We start from the raw sequence: 15733 nt of genomic DNA on the forward strand, positions 1-15733 counted from the left end.
TAAAAGTTGCTTTTATTTATTTTCATGATCACACAAAAGCCGCAAGTAACGGATCTCAGTGATGAAGGTTTTGGATAAAAGCTCGCGGTCCGAGTAGATATACACAGAAACCATATTATTTTACTTAAATACCCCTAACAAAAAGCCGAACGAGCAAAACGAGTCGTTTAGCGTTACGTAAAATGCAAAGAAGGTCAACCAACTCGACCGACCGCCTCTATAAAATGGATCGGAGACCATCCAAAGCAGCACAACGCGCATTCTCTTCTTTTTTTGGTTTGGTCTTTTCTTCCGACTAATTCATCCTCATGGCTCAGGTACAGCAAAACCTTTCTGGGTTTTTGTTTTTCAATTCTGTTTTTGGGTTTATGATTGGCGGTGTTGTGCTATTGTTTTGGTTGGTTTCATCTCCTTTTTGGGTTGTGATTTGGTGAATTGATTGATTTTTTTTCTGATTTTTGTTTGGGAAATGAGGACTTGGGTTGAGTTTGAATCGTCTTGAGGGCATTTGGGGTTTTTTTTTATTTTTTAACTCAAATGAATGTTTGTAATCGTAGATAGTGGCTGTTCGCAATGGAAATTGTCTGATAGTTTGGTGGTGAAATTTGACATATAATATGATGAGATGAACCTGTGAAAAGTTTGAAATTTTGGGTTGTCCAAACAGTTGGTGTATTTGGGGGTTAAGATGAATTTATGAATTAAAAACCATGGAAGGATTCGATAACGATAAAATAATGGGAATGAAACAAGTTGAGGGCTGATTGTTTTACTTGGTGTTCAGAAAATAAACATGATTCAATTTCTTTGCTTTGCTTTTTGTTGGCTTTCTCGGGAAATTAACGAAGCATAGAAAATTTTGTGGTGGGAACCGAATGATTTGGTGTAATCAATAGATTACTGGATATAGTATTTGTTAGTATCTTGTGTTAGGATAGAGTTCAAGGTAGTGTTGATTAAATTGTGTTTTGAGAAAGGAATTATTGAAATTGGTAGAATCATTTGTTGAATGATTTTTTATTTATTTATTTATTTAATTTTAGTTGGAATAACAAAGGTTGCATCTGAAAGATCATTTTTGTTCGGAAACCTCCTTAGTAATTCAATTTGTTGGTCAACTTTAAGCCTTGTCGCCGGCTGGACTGAACTCTAAGGAAGCTTCTTTTTATTTTCTTTTTTTGATAACAAAAATGATGAGTAGTCTGTCCTTAAGGTTGCTTCAAAGGGCATATCAGCATATGTAACTGTTAAGGCCTTGCACTTGTATGCTTAGGAGCTAACTGAAGAAGATCTATCGGATTCCACATCATTTTCCATAAAGCCTAATTCTTTTTTCTTTTCTTTTTTCATATCTAATATGAATCAAAATGAGGAATGCATTTTAGCGGTTTCCATATAATTATTCATTTAGGTTATGTTTGGTTCCTGGAAAATACTAAGAACGGAAAAAAAAAATAAAAAATAAAAAATAAAAAAATAAAATAGAAAAAAGGTTAAGGAAAATGATTTTCTCATGTTTGGTTTTCCTATGGAAAATACCAAAGAAAATCAAATATAATAAAAAGTAATTAAAAATTTATACATTTTTCTATTATTTAGTTTTTATATCAAAGAGTTAAAATAAGTTAAATGAATTTGAAGAAGCATATAAAAATAATTTATTGATTTTAAATTTATTTTTTATTTTTCTCCACTTTTTTCTTTCCTTCATATTTTCTCTCAATTTTTTTGGGAACCTAACATAGCCTTAATAAAAAGGGCGCTATTATACAATGTGTCTATACTTTGTCGCCCTTTCAATCTTTTTCTTTTTTTGAAATCACCAGTTTGTTTGGATATAAGGTCGATATTTGTAACAACTTATTGCTAAATAAGTAATTGTATGCAAGTGTCAAAGTTGATATCCAAATTTAGTTCCCTTTAATAGTCTCACTTACACCCTATACTGCCCTATGTTGTTTGAATTTGATGTTCTGTACCATACTTTCAATTCAGAAATGAGGTCATGATGATACAGGGAAATTTGCTTCTTAAAATGTTAAATTTTTTATTTGGTTCTTGGTGCAGACTGTTGTCCTCAAGGTTGGTATGTCATGCGAAGGCTGTGTTGGGGCCGTTAAGAGGGTACTTGGCAAAATGGAAGGTTTGTTTGTAGTCATTATTTTCCTTGTTTTGCTTATCCCCCCTATACAACTTAACCATCAGACTTCCTTACCTGTAAGCTCACATGGGAATCTTGATTTCCCTTCATGGGAAAGTTGACATTGAATCTGTAGCGCACATGGGTTCTCACATGTAGCAGCCCAAAGTGTAGGGAGCATCTTTTATTAACTGGATATTTAGGTTCTAAAAATGCATTTTCACTATAGTCAGATTGAGGGCTTTTGATCTACAGGTTTGGCTTTGGGTTTTTTGTTTTTATTTAAAGCTTATATAACTTTCTCCTTTTTGTGAATGACATTTTATTGGTGACTTGTTTCCTTTAAGCAAACCTGTAGATTTGAACTCTTCAATGGTGGGAATTTATCTTCTAGTTGAGACCTTACCTGTCTATAGCGGTCTTCGCAGGAATCTACTATTTACTCTCTTGTCTTCTGCTGCTTCTCTTTCTTCTTTATTTTCTTTGCTTCCCTATACAATATTGTAGATATAACCAGCCCTCATTATCATGAATTTTAACCCATGCACTGCCTTAATGATAAAATCCTTCAATTCCTTTTAGGTTCAGAAATTCCAGCTAGTTTTTCATTTTAATCTCAGCCGTAAGGCATGCTAAAACCATAACCAATCTGATTATAGATACTAATTCCACTTTACCCTTCATAAATCCTAGACAACCAAGGTCCTGTACTACCATGACTGAGTAAAGGCAGCTATTTTAAGGCTTTTCCTACATCATCCACAGATTTTGACAATTATTGCTGTAGAAATTTGGGACCCTAATCGGGGTTTGAGGGAGCAAGTTTGCCTTTATGCTTTTTCTATTGCCTTAGCGTTGAAAAAGTTGTACAAAATAAAGGTAGAAGCTATATATTAAACCTAGCATACACTTCTTTACTGATTTGTGATCTCTTTTTTAATTGCTGAGATCACTCTCAACTGTCCACTTGCAGTTCAATAATTGATTCACATAATGATGGTTGGTTGTTTTGCAGGGGTGGAGTCATTCGACATTGACTTGAAGGAGCAGAAGGTGACGGTTAAAGGCAACGTGCAGCCTGATGCAGTTCTGAAAACAGTTTCCAAGACTGGGAAGAAGACTTCCTTCTGGGAAGCAGAAGCATCAGCAGAACCTGGAGCAAAGCCTGCTGAAACTGTACCTGTTGCTTAATGTCTTTCAACAGATTCCTCTATGGGACTATAAGGGCTGTTAGTGGGTTAGCTTGGGGGAATATTATGAACAAAAATATGATCTATTTTGTTATGAACAAATAAATAGTATGTGAACTATGATCTATCTTTTCATTTGAATGTAAACTGCTAAAGTTGCTTTAATGTTTATTATATGTCTGGTATTAGTAATTTGTTAACAGAAAATGGGTGCCTTGTGGTATCCCCATGTGTCCAACCATTGTTTTAACGTCCCATTTCAACTTGGCTAAAAACTAGCCATAAATTGGAACTCCCTGCACTCTGTATTTGAAGTCCAGGGGACGAAAATAAGCGATAGAAGGCAGGCTCATACATAGGTACTTAATGAAACGTGGTATGGCCTGAAAGCAAGACATTTCAAGCGGCAGCTTTGTACTAGGAGAATGTTTTTTGCCTTTGAACAAGTGACAACTAAGAAGTTTGGAAAGGATCCAGGATATTATTGAACTGAATTGAAGAGCATGCTGTCTTCTTTCATCATATATTTTGCCTTTGAACTAGAGACAACGAAGAAGTTTGGAAAGGATCTAGGATATAGCTGAACTGAATTGAAGAGCATGCTATCTTCTTTCATTAGAGGTTATGGTGCAAGGTTTCAAGCTACTAATCTGCAAAAAAACATTGAATGATAGCAAGTGTCTTGGTTTGATGCAGGGGGTGTACCTAGTGCAATTTTCACATTGCATAGCAAATTGAAGAACTAGTGAAGAAAATATTTGGTGATACGGTGACATTCCACTTCACCTTCTAGCTAAGCTTCTTTATATAATCTTTTGTAGTGAAGCCATTCACATGTGAGGATGACATACTTCAAAATGTTAAGGCTGAGATCTTAATTAACGATTGTTTAAGATGATAAACTGAAAAAGCATTGTTCAGGGATCGGGGGCTTCACTTTTGAGCTCACATCAGTTTACAAGAACTTCCGAGTGAAGTGAGATTATCAACTAGTTTGGATGCTAATTGCCTGGGAGGATCCTTGGGTGTGAGATCAACCATCTCAAAGGCTTGTACCCTTAATTTTAAGGGGTAGTCCGCAACGCATCCAATTCTGGGGCCAGCTCCTGTTGACCACTTTAGAGACAGTTGGTCCCCCAGTTGGTATGAGTCTTCCTTCTTGGACTTCATTCTCTGCAATATGTCTTTCTTAGGTACTCTCATTCTTGGACTCTGCAGATTACCAGATAAGGACCTTTTGTAGCTGCTTATCCTTACAATTTGAGCAAATTTAGATGGTTCAGAGGCCTTGCTTTTCTCATCACTGGGAGCCTGGAGTTTGGGTAGTTCAGCATCCGCTGAGAGTCCAGTTTTACTTAATTCCTCCACTGTTTTGCTGGTTTCATCACCCCCAAGATCTTCAGTAGGGGAAAGTACCTAACTAGAATGGAAGAAGATCAGAAAAATACAGAATCGATGTCCACCATCAGGCCTATTTGATTCCTGTATTATCAACTACGTATCTCTAGGTGAAAATGGCATCAAAATGAAGCAGAATTCTGAAACAACATGGCAAACTAGCTGCATACCTGAACTCCATCAAGGTTAACTCCATGCTCCTTGAGGAAAACCAAGAAGCTACTGAGGTTTCCATCAGTTGGGCGGTAATGTCCACTGTATGCTGATACAGACTGAAATGGGAAGGAAACATTCAAGATCACATATACATTTAATACAACCTCAACTAGATTATTGAAGTGGATAAACCAAATTATGGTGGCAAAATATCTACTTTGCATAAACTGAAAAAAAAATTCTTTCACATATTGTTTTATGATATTCTGTCATCAAAAGCTTTTCTTGATCCTGGCTAACCTCATGCAAGCGTTATTCAATATTCAGAAAACACTGGAGCATGTTAATTTGCCTACGGCTTTAGGTATCGGTTCTTAGCTGAGAGGAGAGGCTGTGGGTTGCTTTGTGTTGGTTGTTGGGCATGCATAGACGTAGACGTACTTTCTGTTTGATATAGGTGCATTGTCATATCACATAAGTCCAATAATTTACTAGTAGGATGAGACCCACTTAATCATAAATATTAGTTTATAACCAAAAGTAACTTCCACACCTATAAGTTTCACATAACTATAAAAGTTCTCCACAAGCTCCAAGTTGTTGAAACTAAAGTTGCTTTTCCAAAAGTTATTACAAATTCAACCAATAAAATGTGAAATCACGTAAGGGAATTTCATATTCATGAATGGCCTAAAAGGAAGTTGTCTTACAGAAATCAAAACTAACTTTTAGAAGCTGGTCTGATTTAAAAACCATAATTAAAAGCCCAACATTGAACTGTTATAGTGCAAATTGTTTGCAGGTATTGGTACTTTGTGACTACACAGTGGGATTGCAACTATGAAGGCTTTGCAGTTTGTTTGCTAACCATGTAATCCCCTCAATTCAGAAAGTAGAGTTCAAGTTATGAACATTTATTTGTTTGTATTTTCTATGTTCAGATATTTTCACTACCACATATCAGTATCAAAATCATGCAGATATTGAATTATATTGAGTACTAGACAGGCTATACCCTGAGCTTTCCACCTTCTGCCATAAGCCTTCCAGCAGCTAAAGTGGCCCCTCCAGCCAGGAAGCTGGAATGATGAAATAATCCCTTCTTTTTCTGCAGTGGAGGAAGATTTCGTGGATAATAATTCGAGAAGCACTGGAAATGGGAAAAGAAATCACCAAACATGAGTTTGTGTCCACATCAGTTCTTACCTGACCAGCATAAAGTCGTTTAGAGGTGCTCATCACAAATATCCACTTTGAACCTTCCAATCCTCCATTTGTATCAAGTAAATCCCCAGATAGTTTGTGCACAATTGTCCCTTCCACAATAATGTATTCATAGTGTTCCCTCTCTTGCTTATTTCGGGAAAGGTCACATTACAAGCAGCATAACAAGAAAGGAAAATTTTATTAAAGAAAATGTTATTGTCTATGCCGAGTTATTTGAAATTGAACCATTAGATTTGAAGCACAAAATCAGCTTAAGGATTAAATCATTGTAGAAAACCCAAACTAGATGATGACATTTCATATAATTCTGAAAGTGATCATGCATATGAATGACATCATCTTATGCATGCAATGAAATCAAGGTATCTCAAGCATTTTGATGAAGCAGTATGGAATAATCTCAAACCACAGGATGTCTAACTCATCAGTTTGAGTATTAGAAAAAGGAGCATACTGGTCCAAGGTATCTAATGCATTCACGCCTAAGCCTTGATCTTGGGCACTGTTTTAGTTCAACCTCTTTGCCATCTCCAACGTCCAACCTACAAGAGATCAATCACAAGCCATTTAACAAATAACAGAATCCATACTATACAAGTTACATCATAAGAAAGTTGGGGCACAATATAGTTAGTAATATCCCTTCTTCTGGGGTCTTTGCAGAGGGACTCTGTTGTTTTCCCTCTGTATGCTTTTAGTAAGTGGCAGAGTCCCCTAACAAGAAATCAATCATTTAAGAAACAAGTTCATTTGACTTGTCATTTTCCAAACACAGATAAGACCTGCAAGTTCATTTATTTCCAGCATGGATAGTGCAAAATTGCACTCATACCTCTTTTTGCTTTCTGGCCCTGCCAGTGCTTCTATAATATTCTTGGTACTAGAGAACCCAATTGCTTATATTTTAGGCTAGACCTAGATATCTCCCTAGTGTCAAGTGGGGAGATGCCACTAGAATATAAAGTTGATCCGTTCTTCAAACTTGTTCAGCTATATTCCCCATTTGGATTAGACCATATCAAACCACATCCTTGTCTCCACAAGTGTCAAATGTCTGTCTCACAACAAAGAAGAGAAACAGGGAAATTGGTATTTTAAACAAACCATTAGGCTCATCTAGAAGGCATATAATTAGAACAAGGCAGCATTCAAAGCCGTGGTAATTCTATGTAACCTGGTCTTGTGCGTGGTTTGGTGGAAATGGAAAGGAATACTTAACAGGGATGCCTCAGCTCTACGCCATGATCTCTTTAATTCACATCAGTCCAGGTATATTTCTTAATACATTCTTTGACCCATTTGTGGATGCCACATCTGGGTTCCCAAAGGACCAAAATATTTGATTCTACAATCTACACGCATTTGCATATAGTTCAATTTCAGCAAGGTCCAAGCATTTCTCTTCTACAAAAACAGAATCAAACCCGCACAGGTCACACCATTCAGCCAAGAGAGCTGCAGGGTCTAAATAAATTTAAGCGGAAACTTTTATAACCCATGTGTTTGATCTATTGCTGCAAAGCCAGGAATTAAGAGAGAAGTGCCCCATGTCAATAGCCTTACTTAGAGAAAAGACACAGAATTTGGGGACTCACCAGTAGAAAAATGGCTGCCCTGCATCTCCTCTGCACCACTCTTCATAATACAAGTTCAAGTTATGCCCATATCGATGCCTTGGGTCAATCTACACCTCATTGTAAATAATAGTGAATAACATCAAGAACAACAGTCATGAAACAATGAACAGAAACTAAACGAGACAAAGGTAAAAACATCAAAATCAAATGAAACAATGAACAGAAACTAAACGAGACAAAGGGAAAAACATCAAAATCAAATCCTTACTGCTTCAATCCAATGTTGAAAAGCCAACTTCTGAGCCATGGCATCCTTGGATAAACCTTTTCCAACCTGCCAAAAAATCAATCTGATGAATCAAAAGAAAATAAGTTGTAATTAAGATGCAGAAAGCGATCCACTCTGATGATTAGCGAAGAAGAGAATTAGAGCAAGATATAGGAATAGATGAGGATTATCGCCTCATTGATGACCCTCGCAAGCCTGAAAACTTTTCGGCTGTTTTAATTCAACAATTCCCTGCCAAAACATTGAAGAAACAGAATAAAGACAAGAAGAGCAGACCCTGGAAGCATTCAAGCGGATCCTGCTCCAGCGAGATGCAGCAGTTTCATTTTTCACGTAATCGAAGAAGGAAATCGTGCTGTGATTCAGCCTTGCAAAATCCAAAGCCTGCCACCTTCACGCACACCACATACAAGTACAACACATCACGCAGACGTATATCACAACAAAATCAAAATCAAAAACAAAACCAACCACAAAGCAAGTGTACCAGAGCTCCTCCACAACCACAGCGGAGTCAGCTAACTTGCGCCGAGTACGGTAGCTCTTGTACACCTTCTGCAACTTGAGTGCAGCAGTGGAGGAGGTGGTGGAACCATGGTCATGTGAAGTGGGAGCAGTAGTGTCATAATCAGAGAGATGGGGTTGGTCTTGAAGCTCCATTAACGGAGAGTAGAGCTATGTCTAATGTTTCTGTGTTACTTTCTCTTTCTCTTTATCTTTCACTCATATCCACATTTGGTGCTTGTGCTTGTGGGTGTGATGCTATTGGATTGGCAGTAACGGGGGATCGAAAATGGGTTAGCTGTTGCAGATTTATTGAAGAAGAAAGGAAGAAGAAAAAGTAATAATCAACACTACAACGGTGGGTCTAAGTCAGAGGGCACTTCACTTGGCATGTGCCCATTTTTCTGTTCTTTTACTTGAAAGTTGAGACTTTGAATGTGTGTGCCCGGTCAATTCCTGCGTTTAGTCATTTCCCAATCATTCATTTCCAACCCTTTTTGGAGCTTTACATGGCGAGGTTCCATATTCTGCCTATTGGTGAAACACATGTTTTGTGGTGGTTCCAAATTATGTCCTAGGATTGGTAAAACACTTTTTTTTTTTCTCCGCTCTCTCTCTCTCTCTCTCTCTCTCTCTCTCACTCACTTTTCTGCCCCTTAGCAATTATTGGATTCAATCAATCATTTTAGTCTAACCGTTAAAATTGTTTTCATTATTGTTAAAGGCATGTTTGGATGCAACTTTTTATTTTTAACAAAAATAAATAGTAATAACTTTTATATAAAATATAATAATTCTTTGAGATTTATCCGAAAAGGATAATAATTTTCTTTTTTTTAAATCAAGATACTAAAGATGTTTGGTTCTGAAAATTTGAGGGAATATATGAGAGAAAGAAAAAAAGAAAAAAGTTGAAGAAAAGAAAAAAATAAAAATTAGATTCAGAGTTGATGAATTCTATTTGTTGGTTTCTGCATATTTATTTTATTTATTTAATTTTATTATATAAAAATTAAATAATATTAAAATATATAAATTTATGACTTATGTTAATTATATTTAAGTTTTTTTAGTATTTTTATAATAAAATAAAATATAAGAAAACTATTTTTCTTAATATTTTTTTCCTCACTAACTCGTGGGATCCAAACATAACCTAGAAGAATTTATTAATATAAATTTTAAAATATTTTTAACAATCTTTAAAGTTACGGAATAAGTTCATATGTTTTTATCCGGAATCCTCATAAGTTACTATTATTATTATTTTCTATTTCTAAAAAATAAAAATAAAAATCGCTTTTTGAATGTATTAACTTATAAATTCTAAAGTTTCAAATTCAGTTTTTTTTTTTTTTTCATATAACTTCTTCCTTGATTCTTTAGAAATTAGTGTAAATTTAAAAATAAATTTTAATTTCTATACTTTAAAAATTGTTGCATTAGATTAAAAACACATTTTTTTTTAACAAAAGAAAACAATAAATGAAGCAATTTATTCTTCCTGACAAAATTATAAGAAGAGGGGTCATCATCATCAAGAGGGCCTCACCTACCAAACATCAAAAGAAACAAGAATATTAAAAATTATGCGTAGGGAGGAAGGTCACTATCACAATCCCAAAAGCGACAGAAAGGCAAAAAAAATTTCTTCTTAATTAGTAAATAAATAAACATCATATGTTTTTTAATTAAAATGATTAAAAAAAAACCAACTCCTATCTACTCTCCTAACCAGACAGAGATCCACCCATTTTCAAATCTATTGAATTGTTCTCTCTCTTCTTCTCAAATTGTATCTAAATGTTTTCCAACTTCCTAGAATATTAAATAATGTGACCACGTCCAAATGAGAGGGTGGGAGTGGCAATATTGAATTCAAAGTCAATAGTAGCTAGTGGGCTCATTTTCTACTACTTCTCGCTCGTGCATGACTTTGAATGAGATTGGGACGGGAATTGTGAACAAACAATAGGAATTTGCCAAGAGTTTTCCCACATGTTTCTATCGAGCTCCCTTGAATACAATTTTAATGCGCCCATTTTCCAAAGTCATTGGCTCGTGTATATATGCTTGACTTTGAATGTAAATCACACGTTAAGATTACACACTATTCAATGATAACAACATTGAAGGTGATTTTGATATATTTCAAGTCAAGAATTCTTGGAGTTTCCCATCAAATTGATGAATTTTAAAGATAATATTTCGTTATCTAAAATCGATTTTTAAGAAGACTTGGAACATAAGTTGTGTTTTTGAGCGGGGAGGAGGTTGCTTCCCTAAAATTACAAATAAATATATAATTTGATCTAGTTCAAAGTTTGTGTAGAGAGACAAAATTTGCTTAATGTGTTAATAAATGGTCGATCTTGAAGTAGTCGTTGTGTTAAGTGGTCAACTGAAAATTTTTTATATGTCATAAAACTTATATAGTATAAGACATTTATACCAAATAAAAGACATCATGTGACATTAATTGTTTCAAAATAAGTAATATCATATATTCTTATGATATATAAAATTGGTCACATGATATCTATATCCTTAAATAAGATCATGACATGTAGTATAAAAGACTCACACAAAGGAGAAATTGTTCATTGATAAAGTAATAAATAAATAAATAAATAATTTTTTTAATAAAAATAAATAATTGTCAATTTTAATTTTGGATAATTACAATGATGATGATAATCATAAATAATAATAATAATTGTCCTTAAAAAATTCAAAATATAATATCTTATTGGATTTCTTAAACTCTTCAAATCCCGTCGCACACTTGCACTCTTTGACACTAGAGAAGAGTTCTTCGAAAATTCAAAGAACAAGTTCAAAGATATGAAGAGCAATTTAAAGCATTTTCAACCTGAGATCAAGCGTTCATGCTATTTGTCAACATTATTCAAGTCGAGCTAATTAAGGTTTTAGTCTAAACATAAGTCAAGGACCAAATCCAAGTTCAAGTTCTAGGTTAAAGTCAAACTAATGCCTAATCTCAAGATCCAAACCCTATCATTACTATCGTCAATTAACATTTGATTGTTGTATATTTGTTGGAGGTAATTTAGTGATTTGGAAAAGAAAAAATAGTTAGTGGCGACTAGATCTAGTATAGAAAATGAGTTTAGGGTAATGACTCAAGGGATATGTGAACTTATGGGACTAAGGATTCTTTTTAAAGAACTACAAGTGAATGTTAAAAGGCCTATAAGACTATATTGTGATAATAAGATAACCATCAGTATTGCTCATAATCTTGTACACCATGATTAGGCAAAGCACATGGAAGTTGATTGACATTTTATCAAGGAGAAAATAGACTTTGGGTAGATTTGTCCACAATTCATTTCATCTAAGGAGCAACAAGGATTTTTAGTAAATGTATACTAAACTCTATGTTTGGAAGTAGCACTAGTGAGCTAGATTTAGCAAAACATCTTTAAACCAACTAGAGGGAGAGTGTTGGAATATTTGAACATGATTTAAGGGATTATACAACTTGATTTAGGCGATTATTTTTTAATGCATTGTATTAGATGACAACTTTTATTGTATTATAGGACAGCTTGATGGGAATCTCATATTACTCCATTCTTTGATCCTAGATTAGTTAGGTACATGCAAATCTTCCTAAGTTTTTCTAAATCCTAGCAACTAAAGCAAAACAAACATTTAAAAATTGTTAAGGATCTAGAACTACGAGTTTAGTTATGCTTACCAAGATCTGGATGTTTTCAAAATTGATTTTTGTCAGTGAAGAGTAGAACAACAATTGAACAATATCTTGTACACCTTAAGTTTTCCATCCGATGACTCCTTGAATCTTAGCAATCAGATAGTGAAGATCTAAAGGGGTGGAAGATAGGGTTCTCTCTTAGAAAATAAGGAAGAATGGATGAATATATATCAAAAGTTTGAAGCCCTAACCCCTAAAGGGGTACCCATGATCTTAAGTGACTTGAGCCTATCTAAAGCTTAGCTCACTTAATCTAACCTAAAAGGGTCATAATTGATTAATTAACTTAATAAAACTCTATTTAATCAATTAGCCCCATCTAGAGATACTATTCACTAACTCTTATGTAACATTATATATTTATCAAAACACCCTTATGCACATAAGTGAACCATGAACCAATTCAACCCTTATAAATTGTGTCATCAAGGAATATGAGATGGAGTAAGGACCATTAGGACCCATAAGACAATATTGACTCTCTTAGAATCCAATTATGAATTTGGTTTAACATCTTACTATAAAGAATCAATTGTACACTAGTACCTTATGTAAATAACAACGAGATACAAAAGTAATAGATTTTTTTTTTCTTTAAAAAACTAACAAACTTTCTCCTAGATTTTATCACACAACAATAGAATACATTACCATAGTTATAGCTCTTATTCTATCTATATACACCTATAGGTAGCATAAAACACTAAAAATTACATAAGGAAACCAAATTGAACATAAACAATAAGATGTTTTCAAGCTTCATATAATACTTCAGCTATCTCTCTTATTTTGAGTTTCTTCAGCTATGTTTGAAAATCATTTTTTTATTAAAAAAAAATGAAAAATGAAAAATGAAAAAAACTATAGCTCATTAGAGAAAAGTTTGTTTACAAAAATTGAAATATATAAAACAATATTTTTAATGATTTTCAAACAATAATTCATTCTTGGTAGCTCATTAGTAAAATATATATTTATTTTCATGGCTATCAATTTTCAACTTACTATACACTTTCCATAAGGCTTTCACATACCTTTCTTGGTAGCTCATTAGTTGCTTGCAATCTTGAATACCCATATTTTAGAGACTTTTGCCCAGGAACATACCTTAATGACTCTATTATATCAAAACATTGATCTTTCCAAGGTTGTTTTGGGTCTTTAACTCTAGGGTACTTTACCCTTTTTCTTTTAGGGATTCTTATTTCCCATTTATTATTTCACTATATTATCCTTAATGGTGTTTGAAAAATATGATATCACTCTTATACTAATTGAAAAATGGGTATTGCTTAAATACCACTTGAATAATGATCGAAAGTCAAATAGGGAACACCCAAGGAGAGGGGAAGGGTGGTGAATAGTTGATTTAAAATTTTAAATAAATATTTATAAATTATAACCAACTTTTTACCCTAAGAGATATCAAAGATGTCCCAAATAAATAAATGGTTATACCTAGAATCTTTAGGTATATAAAAATATGATTTTTTTTTTTTTACTTTTAGGGATACCTACAATTTGTTAAGGATAATATAATTTTCAATATCTAAAACATCTATTGAGATATGTTATGAACAATAAAATCATCCGGAATAACCAACCTAACAAACTAAATAACAACCTAACAAATCAATCAAAAGATATCTTGAGAGAAATTAAGAGTAACAATCAAACCAACCCAACAACTTTAATAACCGACTAACCAATCAAACCAAGATATTCAATATCATCAATCAGAATATAAACATAAATAAATAGATATGCACTTTTTAGGAAAGTCATGCAATATATTAGTATTAGTCAAGTTAACCTATTCTAAGCAATTCAAACATAATATCAAATAAGATCCACCAATCTAAATCCACTGTTAGAAATTAAGTTATACAGATTTACTTAGCCGTTTTACCTTAAAGACTTAATCTCTAGTACCAACAACTTGGTACATGTTCGCGATACAACAACTCCCTGTTGCTCCCTAATAGATCCTTCAATCACTTCGAAGGGATTAAGATCTTCAAACCGCGATTCAAAGATTCAAATCCTTAAATGAGATATCAAAAATGGTGTGACAATTAGGCTTTCTTCACAAGGAGTCCCTTTCTCAAGAATGAGAGGTCCCTACTCTCTAAGATCTCTATGATCTCAAATCTTTACAATCTCTTAACCCAAATCTCTAACCCTCAAAGGGTTACAAGATATATATATATATATATATATATAAGCACAAATTAAAAGAGTCCCAATATCTTAAGTTTCCAAATTAAAGTTTGAGTGAAATTCATCCAAAATTGTTTTCTAAACTTGGCAGGACTGGTATGACCGTTTGATCTCCCTACTTATCATAATCAGCAAAGGGCAAATCAAAAGACCAAGTGTATCATACTTGGGTCTTTGGATAATTTGCTATAACATCAACATGTGCTTATTCCAACAACTTATGATATGTTTCTCAGTCTCCATGAGATGTATGGTGGTAGGGGTTGGTCAGTTGAAAAGTTGTCTTTAAGACTATAATGAATGTTAAGATCTCATAAAGAACTCTTATTAGAGATCATATGACTTGTATGATTAAACCCTTTAATGAAACAGAGATCCTTGGAGTTGAGATCGATGGGAAAACCCAAGTTGACATGGTTTCAAAGACCTTATTAGATTCTTTCAAGCAATTCAAGCTCAATTATTCTATGAATAAATTGGTGACAAGCTTAATTGAACTGATGAGAGAACTCCAAATTGTTAAAGGAATTCTCAAGAGCTAGAAGAGCATTCATATGATAGTCCAGGGTTTTTCTGATTCTTCTAGTTAGAAGAAGAAGAAGAAGAAGAATATTTATGATACTACTAAGTAGAAGGGAAAGTTCAACAATAAGGGGGAAATGAAGAGCAAAGGTTAGGGCAAGTTCTTCCTTTATGTGAAGAAAGGTCACTAAAAAAAATGTCCAATTTTCCTGAAGAAATAGTCAGGCGTACATCATTATCTTTTAGTTGAATCATGTTTAGTGGTGGATTCCACTAATTCTTGGTGGATAGATTCTAGGACCACTAATCATGTTTGTAATTCTTTATAAGGGTTTCAGCTAAGGAGAAGCCTAAATAATGGGGATATATACCTAAAATTAGCTTTTGAAGCAAGCATTGTTGTGTAGGCAATGAGAAACATTACCCTTATTTTAGATAGTAATTAATTTCTAGAATTTAAAGACTATCTTTATGTTCTTAAATCTAAAAAGAATTTAATTTTGGTTTCTAATTTCTGTAAACAAAATTATTCATTTGGTTTATTTATTTATTTATTATTATAATAGGTTTTCATTAAATTGAATGATTTGTTTATATGCTTAGGATAATTAATAGATAATCTTTATCTTGTGACTCCATTATATGTTTTGCTAAGTAATGAGAATTATCATATCTCATTTAAGATAAAGGAACCTAGTATTAATCAAACACGGTTTTGGCACTTTTGCATAGGTCATATTAATTTAAATTGGATCCAAAAATTGGTAA

General features: G+C 33.6%; 2 protein-coding genes across 3 annotated transcripts; one reads left to right on the forward strand and one right to left on the reverse strand.

Moving 5' to 3' along the window:
- The first annotated feature begins 210 nt into the window (after positions 1 to 210).
- Positions 211 to 3522, forward strand: LOC117928656 (copper transport protein ATX1). Its single transcript, XM_034848612.1, has 3 exons — positions 211 to 317; positions 2068 to 2143; positions 3156 to 3522. The coding sequence occupies exons 1-3, from the start codon at positions 309 to 311 to the stop codon at positions 3329 to 3331; spliced, it is 261 nt and encodes an 86-aa protein (XP_034704503.1). The 5' UTR covers positions 211 to 308; the 3' UTR covers positions 3332 to 3522.
- A 595-nt stretch (positions 3523 to 4117) lies between these two features.
- Positions 4118 to 8916, reverse strand: LOC117928655 (IQ domain-containing protein IQM3-like). 2 transcript variants are annotated; one of them, XM_034848609.1, is made up of 9 exons: positions 8465 to 8913; positions 8254 to 8368; positions 7957 to 8022; positions 7707 to 7795; positions 6566 to 6653; positions 6091 to 6237; positions 5900 to 5992; positions 4899 to 5000; positions 4118 to 4746 (listed from the first exon to the last, which is right to left on the reverse strand). In XM_034848609.1, exons 1-9 carry the CDS (start codon positions 8635 to 8637, stop codon positions 4276 to 4278), a joined length of 1344 nt encoding a protein of 447 aa, XP_034704500.1. In that variant the 5' UTR covers positions 8638 to 8913; the 3' UTR covers positions 4118 to 4275. The 2 variants fall into 2 exon arrangements, with proteins under 2 accessions (XP_034704500.1, XP_034704501.1); XM_034848610.1 differs by having other exon boundaries at positions 4628 to 4750; positions 8465 to 8916.
- Between the last annotated feature and the right edge of the window lie 6817 nt (positions 8917 to 15733).

The sequence above is a fragment of the Vitis riparia genome, chromosome 13, assembly GCF_004353265.1.
Source record: "Vitis riparia cultivar Riparia Gloire de Montpellier isolate 1030 chromosome 13, EGFV_Vit.rip_1.0, whole genome shotgun sequence".
NCBI lineage: Eukaryota > Viridiplantae > Streptophyta > Magnoliopsida > Vitales > Vitaceae > Vitis > Vitis riparia.

What these genes read in the sequence shown, in the direction of transcription:
- LOC117928656 (XM_034848612.1), top strand. An exon ending in GGTACTTGGCAAAATGGAAG is followed by an intron (nt 2,144 to 3,155) that starts GTTTGTTTGTAG and finishes GTTGTTTTGCAG; the next exon opens with GGGTGGAGTCATTCGACATT.
- LOC117928655 (XM_034848609.1), bottom strand. Translation starts at nt 8,637, where the DNA reads ATGGAGCTTCAAGACCAACCCCATCTCTCTGATTATGACACTACTGCT. An exon ending in GGGCAGCCATTTTTCTACTG is followed by an intron (nt 6,654 to 7,706) that starts GTGAGTCCCCAA and finishes GATCTCTTGTAG; the next exon opens with GTTGGACGTTGGAGATGGCA. An exon ending in CAGAAGGTGGAAAGCTCAGG is followed by an intron (nt 5,001 to 5,899) that starts GTATAGCCTGTC and finishes TTCCCATTTCAG; the next exon opens with TCTGTATCAGCATACAGTGG.